The sequence below is a fragment of the Copadichromis virginalis genome, linkage group LG20 (genome assembly GCF_057382275.1).
Source record: "Copadichromis virginalis isolate Kocher_CV1m ecotype Utaka linkage group LG20, C_Virginalis_male_GT1.1, whole genome shotgun sequence".
In the NCBI taxonomy this organism is placed as follows: Eukaryota; Metazoa; Chordata; class Actinopteri; order Cichliformes; family Cichlidae; genus Copadichromis; species Copadichromis virginalis.
In genome coordinates this window covers 9879269-9903798 of record NC_140637.1, presented here as the reverse complement: position 1 = coordinate 9903798, position 24530 = coordinate 9879269, and the positions used below count along the sequence as shown (strand labels likewise).

At 40.2% G+C, this 24530-nt stretch overlaps 1 protein-coding gene across 5 annotated transcripts in view; it reads right to left on the bottom strand.

Annotated features, from left to right (window-relative positions):
* Positions 1 to 24530, bottom strand: part of nphp4 (nephronophthisis 4) — a 181523-nt gene that overhangs the window by 41521 nt on the left and 115472 nt on the right. For all 5 annotated transcript variants that reach the window (XM_085444897.1, XM_085444895.1, XM_085444896.1 and 2 more), the window contains 5 exons: positions 22730 to 22887; positions 19660 to 19848; positions 15500 to 15687; positions 2398 to 2558; positions 1634 to 1817 (listed from right to left, as the gene is read on the bottom strand). In XM_085444897.1, coding sequence (XP_085301023.1) covers positions 1634 to 1817; positions 2398 to 2558; positions 15500 to 15687; positions 19660 to 19848; positions 22730 to 22887 — 880 coding nt within the window. The remainder of the gene's footprint in view (positions 1 to 1633; positions 1818 to 2397; positions 2559 to 15499; positions 15688 to 19659; positions 19849 to 22729; positions 22888 to 24530) is intronic.

Genomic DNA, 24530 nt, shown 5'->3' with positions numbered 1-24530 from the left:
ATATGCATCTGTGCTTGTGTGTGTGTGTGCATGCGCATGCATGCGCGTGTGTGTCCTTTCCATCAAATGCTGGCTTCACATCCTTCACCACCCACCAAATAAGAGTGCTGATTCATTATGGCTTGATGACAGATGCTGAGAGGGAAAGAGAGACGCGGTGGATATTGGAGAGGTGAGATCGGTAAAACAAACAGCCAAATAGAAGGTGGAAGCGAGCGTGTGATAGAAGGGTAAGAGGTAAATGGATGAATAAGAGAAAACAGGAAGACAGTGATAAAGAGTGAAGAGAGGAGGGAGAATGTGAGAAAGGCAGTGACAGATGGAAGCTGAAACAAAGAAAAGTGCTTGCAAGTACTCCCTCCCCAAATTGATTCTGACTGTCGGCCAGGGCGCCTGATGGATATCTGAGCCTTGATTGGAATTTACATGCCAGACACAACCCTCCTCCTCGCATCCCCAGCACACCTAATAACCCGCTGCGCTCTCAACCTGCTTTGAGTGATAAGCCCAATGAGAAAGTGCTGGCATATTTAGCCCTAACAATGGCACACCGAAGAGTTTTGGAGGCCTGGAGAAGGATGCATTGTTTATGAGAGGGAGTATCGTTTCAACAGTTGATTAATGGCAGGGAAGCTATCGTCAGCTGCCATCGCGCCGCAGGGGCACGCCGGGCCCAAATTGGATGAGCGCAAAGGAAGAAGCAAGGTGTTCAATTGCTAGACGAAGCGGAACTATCACATCAAGATATTTTTGCTTTGGCACAGCGTTCGCTTTGCAAGCCTGCACACCTCTGTTTGCCGGTGTTGGAAATGGGAACTCTGAACAGCAACAGCAGTCCTGGTGATCCACTGCCATTTCTCAACTCTACACATCAGCAAGAGTAAATAGACAACATTACTTCATAAGGCTCCAATGGAATATGACCTGAATATAAAACACTCATAAATATTTCAGATGTAGAGGGATTACCGAAAGTGGATTTTCCCATAAAAGCTCAAACAAGTGTAACTCTGTGTTTTCCAGGTTTTGCTTACATTTACGTTCACATTATCAGAGCGCAACCGCCGAACCATTTGCACTTTATCACACACACTCACTCCTCCGTGTCCCAGTGGAAGCCGAAGAGTGTCTGCTACCGGCAATAAAACTTGCGACCAACTAAGTGGCAGGTCCAATGAATTCTTTCCAGTGCTTTAAGCGTAGAGCTTCTTCCGTGTGTCCCCAGTAGAACATGAAGATAAACGACAGTATCCAAAATCTCTTGCATACAGTATATCCATTAAAAGTCATGACAGCGGGGAATTATGGTCATCGCAGCCATGGAATACAGATCAGTGATTATGCACAAGAGCCTAAGGTTTTTGCAGAGTCATGAGATGGTTCTTCAATTAAAGGCACTGAAAGAAGACCTTGAATAGTGATCGTGCTGTCACACCTAAGGATATTATTTTGTTCATCTCTCTCAGTTGGCCTTGTTACAGTTGAAAAACGTTGCCACAGCTACAGCTGAGCAACAATTTATTTAAAATACTCAAGAGAATTGTTGCTTTTTTCACGACGTTGGTATTGTTATGCCAAAGCAGGAAAGTTACAATTGAGCAATAGAGTTGCAACTGAGTCTTTCTGTACTTGCCAATGTTGCCTGTGCGTATGTGGAGCCGGCCTCTGACAATGGTGTGAACCGTCATGGGGCTGGAGGCAGAGTGTCGACCCAGGTCTGGGTTTGTCAGTAAGGTATCCTCTCCTACGTAGTCAGTGGTCAGTACCTCCACCTCGTGAAGCGCCTGTACTGCCGATTTACACTGACGCAACATGTACTAGGGATTTAAAAAAAAAAAAAAACTCAACATGAGAAACATTGGTAACACCTTACAATTACTACACTATTAAATATTAGTAAGGTACTCATTCATCATTTAGAAAACATTACTCCTAACTGCTCTAAATGGTTATTTCTGGATTAATAAATTGATAAAACATGTTTAATGACAATATTTTCAAACTTTATAAATAATGGGAATCCATTATTTATAAAGTATTGCATTAAGTGCAAACCAATTATTTATGATCTCTTAATGAGTCATGGTGACTTTTAGAAAGTGTAACATAAGTATTAACAAAGACTTTAGAGGCTTATTTGTACATATAACAATTATGATACTCATTTATCATAATTGTTGTGGGAATAATCAGTGACAATACCAATGCAGAAGCCTTTGTTTCCTGTTCTCAGTTGACAGGGGGGCATACAGTGTGGTCTGAACTTGCTGTCTTTCTTGTATTTCTCATTAACTCCAGAAGTTTTTGGAAAATATCAGGTGAGCTGAAGTCCAGTGTTGTGGTTCTAAACCATAATAGTCACATTATGATCACAGGTTTGACCTCACAGGCTTTTACCTTGAGTTCGATTGCAGTAGAACCTATCAGGAGCAAGGAGTCACTGTCCCAGATGTCAATATGCATGGCATGGAGGGCCAGGTAGCGAAGAAACCAGCGCTTCTCCCCTGGCTTCAGGAAACTATCATCTACTCTGAACTGCAGCTGCAGACCTGGAGAGCCTGAAGAAGGAGAGAGAGGACTTCAAATAAAAGAAAGCATTAATGTTAACCTAATATGGATGTGAACGTCTGAATTACAGAAAAGACAAAATGACAACAAATATCACTGCCCAAATATAACTGGACACCAGTTTATTTTTAACACAGTCAAGAAACAACAGCCTGACATTACTGAATGTATCCCATGGAGTAAACAAACTACTGCAACAATCAAACATGTTCAGGTGATGTACTGGATTAAATACACTACTGTGCAAAAGTCTTCAGTCAACTGATTTGTTTGTTAAGTCACTAAAGAGTGGCTAACAATCATTTGTGCATAAATAATGCACCTAACTCAAGGGATGAACCAATATTGTGTCTAAGACTGATCACTCATCATCTACTGCTCTTCTGGAGTGATGAATCCCAATCTGAAACTTCTGGTTAAAATCGTTTTCAGTATGTACACAGTAGGTCAAGAGAAAGCTACAACAATGAGTGTCTACAGCCATCTGTAAAACATGGTGGAGGCTCTGTCATAGCTTGGGGCTGCATTGTAGCCAGTGGTATTTGGAGATCTTATCAAAATTAATGGATTTATGAACACAGAAAAAATACCACCAGATTTTGATCTTCCATGCAATACCATCAGGAAAGCATCTGAATGGCAACAGCTTCATTTTTAAGCATAACAATTATCCGAACACACTGCCAGTGCACTAAAAGCATACCTGTATAGAAAATCACAGAGTGTAACACTATCAGCCATGGATTGGGCTCCACAGAGCCCAGATGTCAACATTTCTGAAGCAGTGTGGGATCATCTTGACAGAGAACAGAACAAAAGGCAGCCAAGATCCAAAGAAGAGCTTTGAATGTCTTTCAAGAAGCCTGGAGAACTATTCCTGAAGATACTTGAAGACATTGCAAAAAAGCTGTCTAAGACGGTTCAGACTGTGCTAAAGAATAAAGGTGGTCATATCAAATTATGATTTTCAAGTTTGTATTATACTCTTTTTTTGCTCTTATTTACTGTATTTTCATGTCTGTTGGCACACGTTTCAATACATGGCTGCACCTATTACCCATTTTCCTTTGGAAAGATGAAGAAAGAATGGTAGCTTAAGTCTTGCTATTCTGTGTCTCTTCTTATAGTGCTGTAATTACGGTTGTGTAACTGCCATCAGTAAAGGTATGAAGCATAGCACGAACCTGTGTTATTACTTTGCCACATTTTACTGTGAGATACAGAGAAAACAGAGACTGACTGATTAAAACATTGTCAAATAGCTCAGCTAATGATCACAAATCCCAGTTGATTCAGGACTGGTTAAATTTAACTTCTGAAGAAACAATCAACCACTCAGAGCTGTATTGAGGCAGGAGACATCATCCCACCCTAGATGAGATTGTGGCAGCTATATAATAATAATAATAAGCATGATTTTCAATTTTTCAGAAAACCTTTTGTAGGTAACTGCTCTAGCTTACTGTTTCTGCACCTACTGTATCAAAAGAAAATCATGTCAGTAGGAATGATTCACCCCTCACTGACTGAAATAGTTTGCAGCAACATCAACAGTAGGATGTCCAGACAGCTGTTAAAAACTCATAAAATCCGATTCTTTGGGGGCTTGACCCATACTTGGGTGTCAAGGTCTAGATATCTTTGTCGATTACATGAACTTGCATGAACTTGGCGAAAAGCTTTTCTCTAAGCTTTTCACCAAGTTGACGGATCTAGGACTCAGCTCATCACTGTGTCAGTGGATCCTCAACTTCTTCACAGACAGACCCCAATCAGTGAGGGTGGGAAAACAAGTCTCCCCCTCCATCTCACTCAGCACTGGAGTGCCTCAGGGCTGTGTTTTAAGCCCCCTGCTGTACTCACTGTACACTTAGGACTGTGTAGCCACATCAGACACCACCTCCATTGTCAAGTTTGCTGACGACACTGCTGTTGTGGGCCTGATCTCCGACAACATCGAGACGGCCTACCTGGAGGAGATTAGGAACCTGGAGACCTGGTGCCAGGAGAATAACCTGCTCCTAAACATCAGCAAGACTAAGGAGCTGATTGTGGACTTCACTACAAAGCAGGCGAGGAATTACAAACCCCTCATCATCAGTGGCACACCAGTGGAGAGAGTGGACAGTTTCCGATACCTGGGTGTCCACATCACTCAGGACCTGTCATGGTCCTGCCACATCAACTCCCTGGTTAAGAAAGCCCGTCAGCGTCTCTTCTTCCTCAGAAGACTTAGAGACTTCCTTCTGCCACTGAAGGTGCTCAAGAACTTCCTGCACCATCGAGAGCGTCCTGACGGCAAACATCTGCACCTGGTTTGGGAACAGCACCAAGCAGGACAGACGAGATCTGCAAAGAGTGGTGCGCTCAGCCGAACGCATCATTCAATCAGAGCTCCCTGACCTGCTGTCCATCTACACCAAGCGGTGCAAGTCCAAAGCTAGGAAGATTATGATGGACCTCTCCCATCCCAACAATGGACTCTTCTCACTGTTGAGGTCTGGGAAGCGCTTCTGCTCCCTTAAGGCCAAAACAGAGAGAATGAGGAGGAGCTTCTTCCCCCAGGCTATTCGGGCCCTGAACCAGGTGTAGGACTGGACTCTCCCAAACACGTCACTATAAGACTGGACTCTCACACACGTCACCACACGCACCACCACACATTTCCTATAATCCTATAATTCCTATAATTTATAATCTTTATAATCTCTTCTGCTATTTGCACATTCTTTACTGTAAATTCCTAAGTTAAATTGTAAATTTTGTAGTAACCTGTAAATAGTAAATATTGTAAAACTTTTTTTTCTGTCATTTAATGGTCGGGCATTGTACAGCTACAAGCATTTCACCCCCATGTCATACTGTGAATAGTTGTGTGTGTGTGACAAATAAAATTTGAATTTGAATTTGAAATCTGACTTTTGTCAAGTCAGTCTGAGGAAAAAGTCACCAATCTGATTATGTTAGCCGTTCCTTCTAGCCAGATGGCTTTAAATATAGAGAAGAGTCATAATATCTGGAATCAGCTGCCAACCTTGTGGGCATTTCTAAACTGGTGCACTAGCCATCTACTGGGAGTCATTAGGTCTGATGACTGCACAGAATCAGAGTGAAATGCCCAGGGAGTATAAAGCTATTTCACAAAATCAGAAGCTCTCCAGGGTTCCCATAATTCAAGACGATAATGGTGCCTAACTGCCAAAAAAACCTCAAGAGTAATTTTATGAACAGTGGGATAAAGTCATGGCTTAATCAGCACATTCACAATCGTCACTTTCCAACCTTTAAAAGGACTAATCACTCAAACAAAAGGTTTTCCACTTTAGACAAAATACTGAACACACAGTAAGATAACAGACGCTGTTTTGAGAACTACAGCAAGACCTTAAACATCACTAAATGTTGCATATTAAACAGCAGTTTAGACTACATGCAGGGACGCACGCATAAGAAATTATTTTTGATTAAATCGGTTTATGGTAAAAGCCAAGAACCAGTCTGAGAACGTAAACTGAATACTTTGTGTGATACACCCTGCTGAAAAGTGAATCTTCCTCTACGTCCAAATCATCCCTACACCGGTGTGTTAAAATGTGTGAGTATGGGGTCTGCGTGCCAACCTTATTCCCAGAATTCTCTTCCATGGAATCCATGGAAGTCTGTATCAAAGCCCCACGCTGTCTTTATTCCCATAAGTTGAATGTGCAGAGAATCAGTCGACTGGATAGAAGTGGAGTAATGAGGACCTTTGGTGACAGCCCCGCTGTGTCTAAGAGACCAGCATGCCCCTCTGAATCTTTCCACACATGAAATGAAGGGAAAACTTTTTTTCTTTGCACATTTTCTTTCTTTTTTCCTTATTTCTCTCTCTCTCTCTCTCTCACACACACACACACACACACACACACACACACACACACACACACACACACACACACACACACACACACACACACACACACACACACTTCTTTAGTGTCAGTATTCCCATGAAGCATGCATGCAGAAATAGCCTTTTCTGAGGCTAACAGACAGGGTTCTTAAAGGTCCAAAAAGACTGGTTTATTTAAGACAAATACCTGTAATTACATGTTGGCCTCCAAGATAGCTGGATCTAAGCTCAAAGAGGCAATTAAATCCAGTTCTTTTTGAATCAGCTACTTGGGTGATTTAGATTTTTACAATCTGATGACCTCCAAAATAAAAAAAACAGTGACCCACTTTATCTTTTAATATTTTTTTTCCTTTCACAAGCTTTCATTCACATCAAGGGATCTAATTTACAAGAAATTCTCCTGGGTGTTGGAAACAAAGATATCATCTTATTAACATATGAAACTTTGTCCCTACGTAACAAAACAAAAAAACTAGCCTAAAACCCAATGTTAATTCAGCACCACTTCCTGCCATAAAGGACATCTACAGGAAGCGGTGTCTGAAAAGGGCTGGGAAAATCATCAAAGACCCCAGTCACCCATCACATGGACTCTTCACCCTCCTGCCCTCTGGGAGGCACTACAGGAGCCTCCAGACTAAGACCACCAGGTACCGGAACAGCTTCTTCCCCACAGCTGTCAGACTCCTGAACTCTGCCTCACATTAGACACATGGACTGGAGATACAACCACCTACACACACACACAATGGACAACTGTACCCTCATAAACACAATAATAACATGGACTGAACCACCACTCACAACCACTAGCACTTTATATAGCCTCTGTAGAAATTATCCAAATATCTCACTTATCTTAACTGCACTACTGTATAATTCTGTGTAAATAATCATTCTGTACAATACGATAATTTTTAATTCTACAACTGTTTATAACTTGCATAGTTCACATTTCTGTATAGCTGTATATCTCATATTTCTGTATAGTTGTTTTATTTCATATTCTGTATAGTTTTTCATATTTATATCCTGTTCATAGCCTGTACATAGCTTGTATTCACTACAGCCTGTATATACTTATAGTTATAGCATATTCATAACATACCGTGTACATTATAACATACCATAATAGACCCATTTCTGTAATATACTTACATATCTATATTATTGCTAATATATATTTGTAATATATCTATATCATGGCTAAAGCACTTCTGGATGGATGCAACCAAGGCATTTCGTTGCCTTGTACCTGTAACATGTGCAATGACAATAAAGTTGAATTGGGGCAGCCAATAAAAGAAACTGGGCTTAATGGGAGCTAACAGTCAGTGAATGAACTGAGGCTGCACCAAGGAACAGTGTAATGTAAGTGAGGATTATACAGAAGAAAGTGTCCTGATGCATGCTCAATCTTTCAGGTAAGGAAATTCTGTTCATCTGGATGTCAGTGGGTTCAGTACATTTGCATAATTACTGAAACTAGCACCACTGTCAAACAATGGGCTATGAGGTCAGCTTCTTGATGATTAATATGCAAGTTGTCATGACCATTGGTCAACAAAGTGGGGAACCCATGACACACCTATGTTTCTGCCTGTAGTACTGACCCTTGTATGTGAAACAGTTCCAAGAGCAAACACAGTTGGTCAGTGCTGAGAGTTTCAGTTCAGTTTCAGTTTCAGTTTTACTTCTATAGCACATACGGAGGCCATCCTGATGTGCGTTCTCAGAAATGTAACAAGAAATCATTCTCCCGCCTGGGTCGGTCTGCTTTTATGCACAGCACTGTGCTGTAGTCAAGCAATGCCACTTCCTCACATACACAGTGACAATGGAAGATCTGTGCTGAGAGTCAAGGAAGGTGTGAATGTCTTTTATATTTGCAGGTCAGTCAATGTGTGGGATATTTTGTATAGGTACGGCAGGCATTTCTGAAAGTTGTAACACAGAGGTTTGGCCTGACTTGGATCTGAGCAACTCTGAGTGAGCAAATGCAAATGTGCCAGGCCTCAAGGATAATGGGTGGTTTGCACAACAAAAGCTGGAGGAGAAACGAGCTGACGACCTGTGAAAATCTCAGCAGGGGTGCTTAACACCTCGGGACTTGCACCAGAAAATAAAAACCCAGTAATTCTAGGGGGTGTTGGGTTTAGGGAAGTTAAGCAAATTTGCGCAGGTTTAGTAAATCTAGTGTTAAAAGACCCAGGTACATCAAAGTGCTTCACAGATGAGCCGCATTTGCGGGTTTACAACAATAAAGTAGCAAAGAAAATACACCCCCTGTAAATAGGTTGAGGAAGATTACAGTGAATGTCTTACAGACTTCTGCTCAGATCTCTAAAAAGAGATTTCAAAATTAAAAAGAAAAACGAGTACCAAGTAGGACACGGGTGTCAAATTCACTTTCGCTAACGTAAGGGTCACACCAAGGGTCAGACATATAGCTTAACAGGATTTCATTTGATTGGGAAATTATGCATCTTGTAGCCTATTTGTGTATAGTTTGGTTTGTATAAAGCAGGAGTGTATAACATAAGGCGCAGGTGCCAGAACTGGCCCAGTGAAGACTCTGATCTGGCCCATGGAAAGGAAAATGTGGAGGACTTAAATTTGGTACTTTTAACTATATTTTTTATTACATTTTACAGCCTACTCCTTCCTACTCGACCCTCTCCAAAAAAACACACCACAGTATTTAAATTATAGAATTCTGTTATTTCACACATTTACTTCTTAAAATTAAGCCCAAAGAGTCATGCTGACAGATTTCCTTCATTTAATTTAGCAACATTTCTCAAACATACTGTTAAAATTGTGTTATTTTGTCTTATATAAAGATCGTGTCATTGATTAAATGTGTAGTTAAAATGTGTTACATTGACAGAAAGTTGAGTGTTACTGGTCCAGCCCACATAAGATGAAAGTGGTCCCACAATGTAAAATGAGTTTGATGTGCCTGGCATAGAGGATTAAGCCAGAAAACAAAAGTTTCTTAACCATGACAGCATTTTATCAAGAAAAAATATTGCATTCTGATTACAATTCAAACAAATTATAACAAATTGACTTAGAAGCCTGTATTTACAGTTGATGTAAAAGCTTAGAACAATGGCGAATATTTTATTTTAACAAGTCTCATATAGGCTGTTTTGCAGGCCTGAACATCAGAGCTCAGTAACTGTCTCATTAAAAACATAAGGCAAGGAAAACAGCTTTTACCGTACAGCCGAGCTTCTGCCATGAAGCTGGCTGCTGATACAAAACCGATACCGTTGCATCTCCATCACTTTGAGTTTGGCCTTGAAGGAACACACAGTTGCACAGCTTTTTTTTTTTGTTCAGGGACTTTCCAAAGCCTTTGTTCCTTGTCCATGACTCCATACCTTTACTGGTATGTGGATTCAGACAACAAATTAAGTTCTTTGAAAACAGAAATTGCCTCTTTACACTCGGTGAAGGCATAGTTTATTCAGTCTCCTACCACAGCTGAAATGGTCTGCCTTAAGAACTAACTTTCCTGTTTGTTGCATCCAGTTTTAGCACGTGTGTGAGGTGCACACTGCTTTGCAGATGACTTCTACAACCGAGTAGGTCAAATTGAAATTTATTTAAGAACCTAAAGCGATATGCAGGCTGGATTAACATTTGTGAAGGGCCAACTTTTTCCTGTGGGCCATGACTTGGACACACTGTAGATTATAGAAAAATCTCCAATTCACATAACTTACATGACAGTTACAACTTTAGATTTTTACTAAGAGAAACAGGCGAAGAGAGAGGGAAGAGAAAGACCACGGCACTCGTGATATAGTCTTTTCAGAACTCTTTCTCCTTTAACCTACACCTCCTCCTCCTTCACCAATCCCTCCTCCCTCCATCTCCCCAACCACCCGCCAACTCTTTCCACTTGGACCATTAATTCTCTCAGCATGCTCTAGGGTTGTGTGCTGTGGACGTGTGGCAATGAGAGCACAGAAGGAGAGCGAGAGAAGGAGACAGAATGTGCTGTGTGTTTGTGCTCACAAGTGGGGAGGAACTGACAGATCTGGCCCAAGGGTTGCACGGGGTCGCGTGTATGTGCGGCTCGACCTGCAGACAAGGGGCAGCACCCAACATACCTCCCCCTAACCTGGACGGGCGGGCACTTGGTATGTTTACAGCAGGTTGGGCAGCCTGAACACCCAGGGAGGGATCAACAATTCACAAAAACACTGTGAGGGCTGCAGGCAAAGAAAACAAAGAGAAAGCACAGAGTGTACTGATAGATGTGGAAAGGACTGATGAGAACCGTAGATCAACAATTACCAATATGTCTGCCTTTTTGTTAGAAAGAAAGAAAGAAAGAAAGAAAGAAAGAAAGAAAGAAAGAAAGAAAGAAAGAAAGAAAGAAAGAAAGAAAGAAAGAAAGAAAGAAAGAAAGAAAGAAAGAAAGAAAGAAAGAAAGAAAGAAAGAAAGAAAGAAAGAAAGAAAGAAAGAAAGAAAGAAAGAAAGAAAGAAAGAAAGAAAGAAAGAAAGAAAGAAAGAAAGAAAAGATCACACCGGCCACTAAGGGCTTCTTATTGCAATGTCTGGATTATTATGTACTTGATTAATAATCCACACCATTTTTAGATCAATACATTTGTATGGAAAGCAGCCCACACGCTGAGATAACAGTCATTTTCAGCAAATGTCTAACTATATATTAATGCAAATGTGACACAGTGGACAAGGAACTCTGACTCTTGTCTGTTGGGAGTCAGTGTGGGTGTAAAGTGATGATGTTTCACAGCCCCAAGTCGGCAGAGAACAGAAACATGCAACAGAATAATGGACTTTTCTAAAGGTTTCTCTCTAGAACGAACTAAACCCCTCCATCACTTTTGATATGCACATTCAAACCGTGTAACGCTGTATCTGATGAGAAAACGATGTGTTGTTTAGAAGGGCTTCAACACATAAACACAATACATAAACATGTATTTATGTATTGTGTTTATTCTATTGGTGCTGTGTTGGTGTTTTTTTTTTTTTTTTTTTGGTTTAATCTTAATGAGCAATACATGTGCAAAAGAGAAGGAAAAAAAGGAGAAAAAACCTCAGACACGTCAATCAAACGCACTCCCGAGAAGAGTTCTAATCAGGAAGCAAATAAAAACAGCAGTGTGGGTGGACTCTGGCTGTGTGGGGATCTGGGATTATCCCTGGTAGATATTTGCTAAGAAAAAAATAAAAAATAACACACTTCACATATTGATTTGTTGCTGCTACTATCTGTTCAGATTCTCCACCGCTGTGTCCCACTGCTGACTTTAATATTGTCTCTTTTTGAAGCCTCAAATTACTAATTAACACAAAGACAGATGATTGCAATTTCATTTGCTCTTTGTACTTTAATTTCTAACAGCTACACGTTAACCATTTCAATTACTTGCAAATTGAAAAAAAAGGGGAAAAAAACAATAAATAAGAGAAATCAGCCGTTGAGGCAGAACACTGTAGTTTCTGCTTCAGTTATCTTCCATAAGGTAAACATCAAGACACCCAACTGTGCCTCATTTCCCTCTCAGTCTTTGAGTGTTCAGTTGCACTACAATCACTTGGTCTGTATATCATAAAATGCCTGGAAGACACATAGATTTCTCTGTGCACTGACTCTCTACACAAAGAAATCTGGGTGTGTGGTTTTGAATTTTGCTCCCAGGCTTCGTATTCATCATTTCCCATGTAGAAAGCTGATCACATGGCAGAAAGATAAGCCCAATACCAAAATGGATTCTAAAACACAATCACATGAGGTATGTATCATATTGTTACAGCCACACTGGTTTAAGTGGTTTACAGCAGCAGTCCCCAACCCCCGGGCCTCGGACTGGTACCGGTCCGTGAGTCGTTTGGTACCGGGCCGCGAGAGTTGAGGCTCAGGTGTGAAATGTATGGTTTTCAGGGTTTTTAGCGGTTTTCAGCGTTATTTTGTTATCGTTTTTATCTTTAACTCGGTCTTCCTGGGTCTTTTCACGTGTGAATGAATAAATCTTCTTTTTTTCGGTACTGGTACTAGTTTTATTTTGTTGTACTTTTCCGCAACACCTTAAAGGCCGGTCCGTGAAAATATTGTCGGGCATAAACCGGTCCGTGGCGCAAAAAAGGTTGGGGACCGCTGGTTTACAGCATGTGAAGATTTACACTCAACCTGATCAGGTGTCCTCTTCAAGCTAATTTTACAGCAGGATTGGAAGAAACTTTGCGAGACCTAATGATTTCATTAAGCGACTGCTTAAGCAGGGTTTAGGAATTCATTCGGCTCTTGGGAAACTTCCACCCAGTAGGACACAGAATCACAAAGCTGAATAACCATAGCAGCTTTGAAGCTCAAAGTCAGTTTCCGTATTCTCTCTAAAACTCCCATCTCTGACTCTTACCGTTTCTTGCACACACACACGCACATAGGAAGCTCAAACCAGAGAGCAGATACCAAATCACTGATCTCGTACAATACTTGGATCGTTCACATCTTTATAAATCACTTAAAGAGTGCTTTCAAGATTTTACATTTGGACTAATTTGTGCAGTATAGCTAGAAATTAAAAACATTATTGAAAAACAGTGATTAAACTGTCTTCTTTAATCTGTAGTAGTAAAATATATATAGCACTCCCTCTGTCACTGAACTGCAATAGCAATAGTAATTTCTATCCAATGATGCAATGCAGTAAACTAAGCAAATGCAACTTTAAATGTAAATAATAACGTTTTACAACTTGTAACAGGTCAAAGAAAAGTCCATACCATAAAACACATGACGCAGACACTCCCCCAGAGAAACTATCCATCCGTTCTCTGCCAGGCTCTCTCTTTGCCATAGTGAAAGAGAAACTGACAACCATCAGGATAAAAGCAAGAAAACATTCTGTGTGTGTCTGTATGTATGCAATGACTTTTTCTGATCACAATCGAATCCTGCCAACATGTTGATATTCAGGTATGGACACGTTAAAGAGATACATTTTGACAGCAGGGCAAAAAACCCATCAACTTTTCAAAGTAAGTGTCAGAGAGCGTTAAAGTACAATGTGTGAACTGTAGCGCTTTGCAATCATGCTGAATAGAGTGCAGAGGACATCATAAAACAAACAAACAAAACATGACCGTGAATTTTATATTTGACACGGCCACACTGAACAGCCACCTAAGCAGTGAACGACTGAAGCAAGAAATAGATATTTCCTCAGGAAATGAAGGTTCAAAGAATGAGAATAAAATAGGAACTTTTTTTCAATTGACTCAATCATGCTTTACAGAAGAGTTTCAATAATAATAGAGCTACTGAAATACACTGAATTAAGTTGAAACAATCTTATGCAACAAGATGTCACTGACCCACTGTATCAATGCTTTTGAAGGAGAAAGTGTAGTTACGCTGCTGAAGGTCTGCAACTATTCATTACTGCAGTAAACTGAGATTCCTTACAAAAGCTCAAGCTTTAAATGTTACAGTATCACCTAGACTGGAGAAAATTACTACAGAATTATTACTGTGGCAGTACAAAACAAGCCGGAAATATAAGACTGACACAGTAAAACAAATTTATGGAGATTGTGTCTCCCAGCAGATAGAAAGCAACATTCCACTCTCATTTTAACTTTACCACCAACTATCCTGTGAAGCTCCTGTGAAAACTATGTCTTACACCTTAGTCATTAGATTCATTTTTAGGAATAAAACAGTACTAACTATATCCTTTGGCAGTAAAATGAGCAGCATATCAAATGTTTCTTAAAAAAAAAAGATTGCTTTAAATCAGTTGGATCATAAGATGCACGGGATGAAATCAAGTGGAATGAATCCACAAAGAGGAAAGAAAAATACCCTCTCGTTAGGTTCACTTGATGGCAGCAGTAACAAAGCAGACTAAGTAAGGCTATAGAAACAAAACTCCAGGGTTTAGTAAATCAAGTTTTCCTTTCAGATTCACCTCCCTCGCACTCTCTGTTTAGCTTATATTACTTTTGATACACAAATTCTCTTGTAGTGACATTAAATATGTTCAAAATTCCATTAATATTGAACAGAATCACCAATTTAACCCAATACAAAAAAAATATCCGGTTCATTTGGGTCATTGTGTGCTCAGCTTGCGTTAGTCTTTTAGCTAATGATACCCTAAGTTATAATCTGCTATTTGAGCTAGCCAACTGAAATTACATCATCACAGAAAGGGAAAACTTTTAATTGTACATAAACAGTTTTTGTGGTTCTGCAAGTAAAGCATGCAGGCACATGAGGCAGATTTTGACATTTGTGGAAACAAGCTGTGAATGGACTAACCGCCGGTGGTGATAAGCTAAGCGTTTTATTCTTCAAATAAGAAAGGAAAGCTTTAGTAGTTCAACAGCTGTCTGGAAATAGGTGAAAAGGCTCCCAGCAATACAATATCTGGAAGGATTTGTCTTGATGTAGCACGGCTTTGTGGAAGTGCATTCCGGATGCTATAGGCTGAGAGAGATGCAGAGACAGTCGGAGAAATATTGACAGAGTTAGACTGAAGTGTGTGTCTGGGGAATAGAGAATACGGGTGGGCGTAGGAATGGGGTGGGGGGGTGTTGTTTGTGCGCTCAATATCATGCTCTGTCAGAAGCTGTAATATCTCTTCCATTTCATTAGTTGCTACATGAATAGACCTGACATCAATCAGCGCCCGCTTGGCTGATTGAAAGAGAAGTGCCTCAGCATCAGAGAACATCATGGAGCATCATGGAATGAGCTTGCAGTTTGTAGGAAGTGATTGTACAATGTTAACCTGGAGAGCAGTACAATGAATCTCAGCCTGGCATAAACTCTGAATCTGGAACAGATATACGCCTCGTACACTTTTTATAATCAACGGCAGAGTCTCACACACAAGTGTGGCGATTTTCTAAAGCATGCAATATGCAGTTATCTTCTGATAAATCTGTCGCTTAGGGGACACAAAGGCAACACATAACCATTATATAATATTTAAAAAAAAATGGAATGAACAATATTTTTTTAAGCTGCGAATTCTTACCAGTGTTAACTGTGCCATCTTTGTTAATGGAGGCGAGGACACAGGGAAGTGGATTGCTAGCTTTGTGCTGAACCTTGTCACCAGTCAGCAACTTGAGCCGCTGTGATGTGACTGGTGGAAAGCGATAGAACTGGAAGGTGAAGTAGATGTTTTCAGGCCAATCGGGACCAACACCCGGTGCTGCTATTCTGTGAAAAGACAGCAGGAGATGATTGTTATTATGTAAAAATAATGATTACAATGATAATGACCGTATAAGAATACAGTGTAAATAAATTAGCATACAAAGAAATCGAAATCTGTTATATTTAGAAAATAATTTTTTTCCCCAGAATCTTTTCAAATGTTTAAAAAATGAATATTCTGCACATCTTATAGGAGTCGTTTAACTTTGTAGCTGCTTAAAAGTGAAAACTTCAAAACCAAAAAGAGGATAAGAGCTTAACTTTAAAGTTGCTAAGAAAACTGGACTGCTGACTAAGTGGGTACAAATTCACAATTCATTTTTAAAAAATGAAACGCAGCAAGAGAACGTGTTATGAGATCTGTGGACGAGAGAAAAGTGTATAAATATATATAAATATCTAGGTTATCTATTGCCACAAATAGAATACTTTTCTTGTGTTTGTTTACTGGGACTCCTGTTTAGAAAAAGTAATCTTTGGGGCTATGAGAACCTCCTCCTTGTGTGCTGTGTACTGCTTTTCACACAAACGCCACCCTCTGAGTGTGATTTCATGCACACATACGCATTTCTAATCCCACACTTGAAACTGCAGTTAGCCCACATAAAGTCCCTGTGAGCCTGCAAGCACCCGATTTCAGCGCCAAGCACATTTAAAACAGAGCTTCTTGCTTCCATATGATGAATAAATTATCAACCAGTCAATGAGTATTGAGGAAAAAGAAAAAGCATTTTAAAAACAAGCAGGGAGTGCTGTGAGGGCCCCCTCATGACCACAGACTGCCGAAGCCGTAGATTTCAAAGTGGAAACTAATAAGAGCGGCGTATGACCTCCCAGTCAATCACAAGCTCTGGTGTTCCACTGTTAAAGACGATGCCATGCTCCATCTTCAAAGAGGAGCCAGCATTAATATTCATTCAGTAAACAGACAAGATTGATAATTATGGCGCCCGGGTGAGAGGTGGAAATTACACTGCCTATTCACAGGCTCCCTGCCTGTCTAAATGGTACTGCTGCCGCTGGCGGAAGCCCAGTCTGCCATACCTGTTTGTCATAATTTTGAGGTAACTCAGCCTTACCTCACTCTACAACGACCAACAGAGATTCAAAATTTATGTTCCAGTTTGAGGCTTTAGTTTCCACTTCAGGCTGCCCTAAGATGGTGATGAAAAAGATCCAGAGGGACTGAACAGGCTTTCATAGCATCACAACATAAACACTTAAGTAAATTTATACACTCAGACATTTATATGTTTTCTTGTACTATCCAACTGATAATGTGATAGTGTTTCAGCTTGCACCCATGGTGTATAATTTGCAATAAAACAAGGGCTGACTATAACCTTCCTTCCCAATTGCTACCACAAAGAGTGATTTATCTGTCGGCTTTTACATTTAGGTCCACGAGTATTTGTAGTTTTGTCTCTGTACATGACCACAGAGGACTTTAGATAAAACAATCAAGACGTGATTTAAGTGCGGAGCTTCAGCTTTATTACCTTCATTTTTATACAGCTTCCCACTTTCAGAGGCCCAAAAGTATGTGAATAAACTAAAATCGTTTTAAATGCAAGGACATGCATTTACTGCAGTCACCTTCAGTTGCTACTGGTTTGTCAGTCTCTGTGTCTCTTTTGGATTCTCTGTTGGGTTGAGACCAGGTGACTATCTTGGCCACTGAAGAATGTCCAACTTTTGTCCCTTCAGAAACTCTTGAGTTGCTTTTACAGTATGATTTGGTCATTATCTGTACACGGTGTGTAGAGCTGCCCTATCAGTTTTACACCGTTTGACAGAATGTGAGCAGAGAGTATAGTCCTGTACACTTCACAATTCAACCTGGTACTTCTATCAGCATTCACATCATCAAACACTAGTGAACCAGTTCCACTGACAGCAATACATGGCCTTGTCAGAACATTGCCTCCACCATGTTTGACAGATGATGAGGTAGGCTTCAGATCATGAGTTGTTCCTTTCCTTCTCTATACGTTTCTCTTCCCATCATTCTGGTACAGCTAATTTGGCCTTCTTGGTCTTGTGTGTAACCAGTGGTTTGCATGTTGTTGTTAACACTCTGTATTTCCATTCGTGATGGTGTCTCTTGAGCTTGACAGTGATACACCTGCCTCCTCAAGAGTGTTGCTGGCTTGGGTAGATATTGTGAAAGGTTTTTCATAACAACTTCTGTCATCTTTCACTTTGACCATTTTCCATGGTCTTCTAGTCTTTTCACTGTTGCTGAGTTGGCCAATGCATTCCTCCCTTTACAAATGTACCAGACTTTTAATTTGGCCACTCCTGACATTACTGCTGTCTCTCTGATGCATTTTTGGTTTTTCAGCCTAATGATGCCTCCTAGACTTGTTTCAGTATCTCTTTGAACCTTTGAAAAGTGAAGTGCTACCAAATACAAGTTCAACTCTGGAAATCAGCACCTGATTTATTTGATAAAAACTCACAATGACATCTGTCATGGTTTTAGGTATATCAGGTACTGTGATGAAGGTTTAAGTATTAACCTCCTGCCTAAACAATTTTTTTTCCTCTAAATAAACTTGTATGTATTTTTTCATCGTTTCTTAATTTACTCTGGAATATATTTCCCTTTATTTTTACTGTAGCAGCAATTTTCATAGAAAAGTTACTCTATAGAGACTTATTTTTTACAAAGCACACACTGTCATTACCTTAAAAAAATCTGCAGACTTCGCCTCAGAGACATGTTTTTCTGAAATTTTAAATACTAATAAAGTTACTGATAAAATGAAATGAAGAAGAGGCGAAAAGTAGAAGATTGCAGCCCTATTAAATTTTTCAATACCTCTTTGGTAACAAGATTTCAAGTACTTGTCGCTCTTTACCCTTTTTCCTGCCACTTCTTTCCTCCTCTTTGCCATCACAAAGAATCGTGTTACTTAATGATTTATCAAGGACACTTTAGACCCACACGCAGGCAGATTTCACATCGGATTTTCCAATATTGATCCAAAAAGGATCAAAAGGTGCCAGATTTTAAATAAAATCCTTCTTAATGTTTTTAAAAATGGTTGAGTTTCCAGGGACTATGTTACATGACTCCGCTGATTAGTGAACAATGTAAAATATAGTGTCGCACCATTGGTAGGATTTTGCTATCATTTGTTAAAACTGAGCAGACATGCAGCTGTGACAGGCAAAGACGGTGCACTTTCAGACAGTGTAATTAATTATAATCAAAAGCAGAGTCTTTTAATCTAGTCACACACAAAGCACTGATTATGCATCTCAAAACAGCAAGAGGTTAGAGAGTGTAAAGGTTGATGCATGGGTGGTCATGGCACCATGATGGTGAGTCCATGATGAACAAGACAAATGTAAGCAATGCCAACAGCACTGATGACAAGATAGAGAGACACAAAAATCGGTGTGTTTTGTACCTATCGTTCGGCAGTCGTCATTCCCCACCCCCCTCCCAACCCCGCTCCACTGTCAGCCCCTGTCAGAGTTGATGCCAGCTCCAGGGTTTTCGTGATGGGACACTGACAGGGGTACAATTCAGCCTGTGCTGACAGGAAATGTGCTTTTCTGCAACCATGAGTGTATGTGTGCATACTGTGTAGGGGTATGTGCTCGACATGTACGTAGAGGGTGGCAGGACCTTATGCCTGGTTTAAACGCATTGAAATCTTGAAAAATAGATAACCCCTTGAGGCGGGGAGGAGCCGCCCTTGGCCGTCAATCAGTCTCCAAATCTCTACACAGATAGTGGCTCAGTGTACAGAAAGATATTGGCAAGGTTGTCGAATCAATGGCTGCTCTGTTTCACTTAGAATACAACAAATCTGCCATTTCTGGAAGCAAAAAAGTAACTAATTTGCAATCTGTCATGGTGTTAAAGCCAAATCTTTAACAGCAACAAAGACAACAGCAATTAAGCTATGCTATACAGTAGTAACACCTCAACCACATGTGACACAGTACTGCAGGCCTCACCTAGTAAATGCCAGAAACTGGAACACCAGCAAGTTTCCCTGCAGGTCATTCTCTTCTCGATTGGGATCAAAGGGTAGGGGTTCTGTGGGATCCAGGACATCAGCCACCTGTCCACTAGAGTCCACGATGTCAGGGAAACCAGCCGAGAAGAGGTGGGCCAATGAGCTTCTGGAGCTGACTGAGCAGGAACTAGAGTTAAATTAGAGGAAAAATTCAGCACACATCAATCATTCGCCAAGCAGAAAAGACTTCAGCGAATGCGTTCTTGATGCTTTACGAGCAGCAGGAGGTAATGCGTTTAGTCCCCACTGCACTGGCTTCACTTGGGTGATTTGCGGTTGTAAATGAGGCGGAAAAAAAATGTCTGGATCTGTGGAGCGGAATACAATGCTGTTTTTATCATTTTTCGACCTAGCTTTGTTTGCCTTGGATCAGTTCCATCTCGACTCAAGATGTTTATCTTTTGGGCAATAACTTCAATTTAGTGACTTCATCCAATTAAACTGAACCTGAATTTCAATATCCGGCTGGACTTAAGAAAAATGTGGGGAAATGATGATTAGGCAGCATAAGGATGTCAGCAATATCTGTCAAGCAGCGGTACCACAACAATACTAACAGGGGAGCGAGAACGGGTGCCAAAGCACTCCCAAAGGATTTTCTTGCATAATTGGCAGTTATCTCTAATCATAGTGGCCACCTGTTTTCCCACAACTACGGTAACATTTATAACTTATACTCTCAGTGCTGACACCAAACATTCTGGGTCTGATAACACCGTGCACAGATGGCTGACTAAAGTGCCGGCATAGAAAAATGAACAATAATGTTTGGGCTTCTCATAACAGTAATGCTGCCTGTGTCCATGTTGAACCCACAGTGTCACATTTGTGAAAGAACGAAGCCCTGATCAAACTAATTAAGGTAACATCAGTGAAGAAGACAGTCGACTGGGCTTTTCCTCTGCAGCTGTGTCAATTTCATGCTTTCCTTCTCTCCCCCATCGCTCAGAGTTGTATCTTAATTTAGCCCCAGTTAATATTCAAGCCATCATTTTTATTTCAAAAGAGGCTCAATCAGATATGCACGGCAACTTCAATTAAACTTCTTTAGACTTCATTGTTCTTCTCAAAAGAACTGGGTCATTCCACACTGAAAACAGTCAAAAAGATGTTTTGGATCCGAGTGAAAAGGCAGAGATGTTTCAGCCCACTGAACTGAACAGCATCGTGTCTGGATCCAAATTCTGGGATCGGAAAACAGTTTCAGAGCCAGCTGCTTATTTACTGACTCTCTGTACTAGGACAATGCCTTGTTTCGGAGTTAGTGTGCCCATTATTTGCAGAATGCACTCTCTCATTCGGTTTCCTGTCTAAGACCTGGCTATATTTCCACTGACATTATGATCGTAAATTGCCTGCTGAGTTCATTGCATTCTGCTCAACTAAATCAAAGTCAAAACCTCTCCCTTACAGCTGGATTTAATAATGAATTTCACACTAACAAACAGTGCTGAAACCATTACCCAAAGTGGGATGTAAAAGCTGACAAAACATTTTTCTTTAAATTGGCTCTGACCTGAATTCTCCTACTTACTGGCAGAAGTGTTATCCTACCCAGTGCAAACATGTTGCCAATTAGTGAGCCAATCAATATCCCTCTGTAGATAGCAAGATAGCAAACTTTTGTGGTAATAAAGGACCGTACTAGAGTTCACGCAGGATACCAGGCTTCATAAAACAGTAGCATGTTGAAAGGATATTTGAAGTGCCTTTCTTTAGTAATGTTTCCTGTCAAACATGAGTCACCCTCCCATGCTGACATGGAGAGGTTAGCCAAATCAGAAGCTGTAGCGAGGTGGAAATCACTGAAAGTACAACTAGAAGAAAGGGAGAAAATTGTGTTTTTCAGTTAGCTGAAAACACGGTTGTTTGACAAATCAGGAATCCACTAAAAACATATTTTTACACACTAATCGTGGCCACCCGATTCCAGTTAGTTTTCAGCTAATGCATTTTTCAGTGCTGCAGTTCAAAGGCATCTATCATTGTTTAATGTTTTACAAATAAAAACTGGCCTTTATTGCAATTTGCGGTGCACAGCTGACGCCAACAACAAAGCCTCCATATCCTCCTTACAGAGGATCACAGATAGCTTTGGGTTGCAGAGTGGTCCCACATGCTGGATTAAAGACCGGTGTAAATGACTAACAATAACATGAGTAATGATGATTCAGATGCACAGTGGAGAGAGCATGAAAAAATATGCCACAATATTACATTTTTAAGAGAATATCCATCATGTTTTAGGAAGGCTATCCTAAAACATGATGGACACTCTTGGAGTAAAATAAAACATTAGCTGATAAAACACACACACAAAAAAGACACTGGTAATATTTTATGGCCATTTGGCATTTCATTTGTTTTAAGCGTTTTTTGATGTGTAAATTCAAATCCTTCTCCTCACACACAAGCTCTTAATGAACAAGTCTTACAGAGCTCACAGTACAGTAGTAGATCATCCAAATAGAGAAACTCTTAGGGTGCTAGCTTACATGTGTTTTCTAAAGTTGTCAAAAGTAAAATGGAAGCTAGAACCCTCAGCAATTAGGATCCTAGCAGTAGAAACCCTCTCTATATTGGTATTTCTCTCTCTCAACCTTCAGTATCATGATCTAAGTTCATACACTGATCTGATGTCAGTATTTCTTATTTCTCTGGGTTCTCTTACTCGCTCCACTGTCCCCCTTCCCCTAAGTGGTCATGATACATGGCTGCCTTTCCAATTGCGGTTTGTTTCACAGGTTTCCTCCAATAAAGGAGTTTTTTTTCTCCTCAGTGTTGCTAAGTTCTTGAGAATTAATCTTGTGTTTTCTCTCAATAACATTATGAGATCTTTACCTTAAAATGGCCTTGGGCAAACTGAACTGAACATTGCAGAGATTTGGGATCTTCAAACTTTTATAAAAGTTATTGTTGATGTCCAATAACTATTTTTTTAAAAAGAGTCTTTTCTTTCTGGGTCACATCATTGCTCGTGTCTGAGGCAGACAACAGACTGGGCTCACCTGGGCACATTCATCCCCAGAGTAATGACAGGGGCATGGACAGGGGTGAAGGGCAGCTCCTGAAGTTGGTCTCCCTCATCATGAAGTGAAGCTGAATCACCTCCTCTTTGCTGAAGGTCCATCTCCAGGTGGGCGAAGTTGCTGACAGCTGAGCAGGCCTGAAATAAAAATCATTAATAACAAAGCAAGGAATGATTAATGCATAATCCAATAAATGAGATTACCACTGGCTGCAGTACATGAGGATTTTACGTCAACGCTATTGTTTTTACCACGATAACTTACTCAGACGTATTATACAGAATGGCACACAGCCAGTTCCTTAACAACATTACACACACGTGTCAGTGAAGCCATGTGCAGCAATGTGAATTGACTGAACTGTATTACGGTTATGGACAGAAAGGAATCAAAAGAGGACTTGCTTTGCAAAACATTATTGTCACCTTGATGTATGGAAAGCATGTATACTGCATTATGGAGACTTGGATTATATTTACAAGGCAATAGGATGAAAGCTTGTGGTGGATTAGCTAAAACTGATTCAGGAAATTGCCTAATACTCTGAAAAGCAGTTCCAACCGCACACTTACAGTGGAAATGCATATCTTTAAAAAACAGCAGCCATATGTCACGGAGGACGTAAAGAGCTTACTCTGGTTAGGTTTACTGGATGTCTGCATTGATCCTCAAAGCTTATCTATGAGTCACAAGACTATAAATAGCCTTGTCCATCAATATACACCGCAGACACACAACTCTTTCAAAGTGTGTCAGAAACAAAGACAGCTGGACGCTGCGGGCTTTAGCAAATGTTATTTAAACAGGAGTAAATTGTGCATTTCTCAGGGGAACTTTTCAAAAATGTTTTGCTCTAATAGAACAGGACAGGTTATGTGGTCCTGAGTCAAAATGCTCACAGTCACCGTAATAAAGAAACATCATTTCAATTTAGTAGATTATTGATTGTCATAGTTTGGGGCATCACTGAACGACACTGGCTGCTAATTGTCCAGATGGATACGATAAATTAAAATCTGGATAAGTGCACAATGCAGTCAGGGTCAATTCATTGTGATTTTTGGTGTTTTTCAAGAAAAAAAAAATCTGTCAAGATGGGACCCAAATTTACATTTCTCCATAAAGAATACAAGAGGAAAACAGTATGGGGCAAATAAAAAGCGTTTTAAAGGATAAATATGTCAATGCTAATGCACAATAGGCAGCGTTATAGTCACGCTAAGGCTGCCGAAGCATTGGAAGGGCCAATGACAGTAAGTTCAGGAAAAAGCACAGATGACTTAATCAGCCTATAACAAGTTAAATTATTTTTCTTTAAGAGTGCATTTTGCATTTTTAATCACCAATGTTTGCATTGTGCTGCTTTACAGTACTCGACTTTACAATATATTTATGAAAAGAAACAGCACAGTTAATTGCCTGTGGATCAGTTCAACATTTCTACATTTTTTGTGGCAAACATTAATCCCCACTTCATTGTCATTGACAGGCACACAGCTGGAGGGGTATTAGCGAAGATAATTAGCTAAGAAGTGCTAATGGTGTCATTTTGCAGTTGTTTTTTTCCCCTGGTCTTTGATACATGTGCATGGTTCAGATGGCATATTAAACACCATGCGAGGCTGAGCATTATTGGGCTTTCCGTCAAACGTGCTGGTAATAACCTCGACCAAAGTCGTGCTACTATATATACGTATATTCAACATACCCTACATATGCACCGTTATTCTCTGATCAAACAACCTGCAATATAATAACCTAAGAGAATTTCAATGCATAA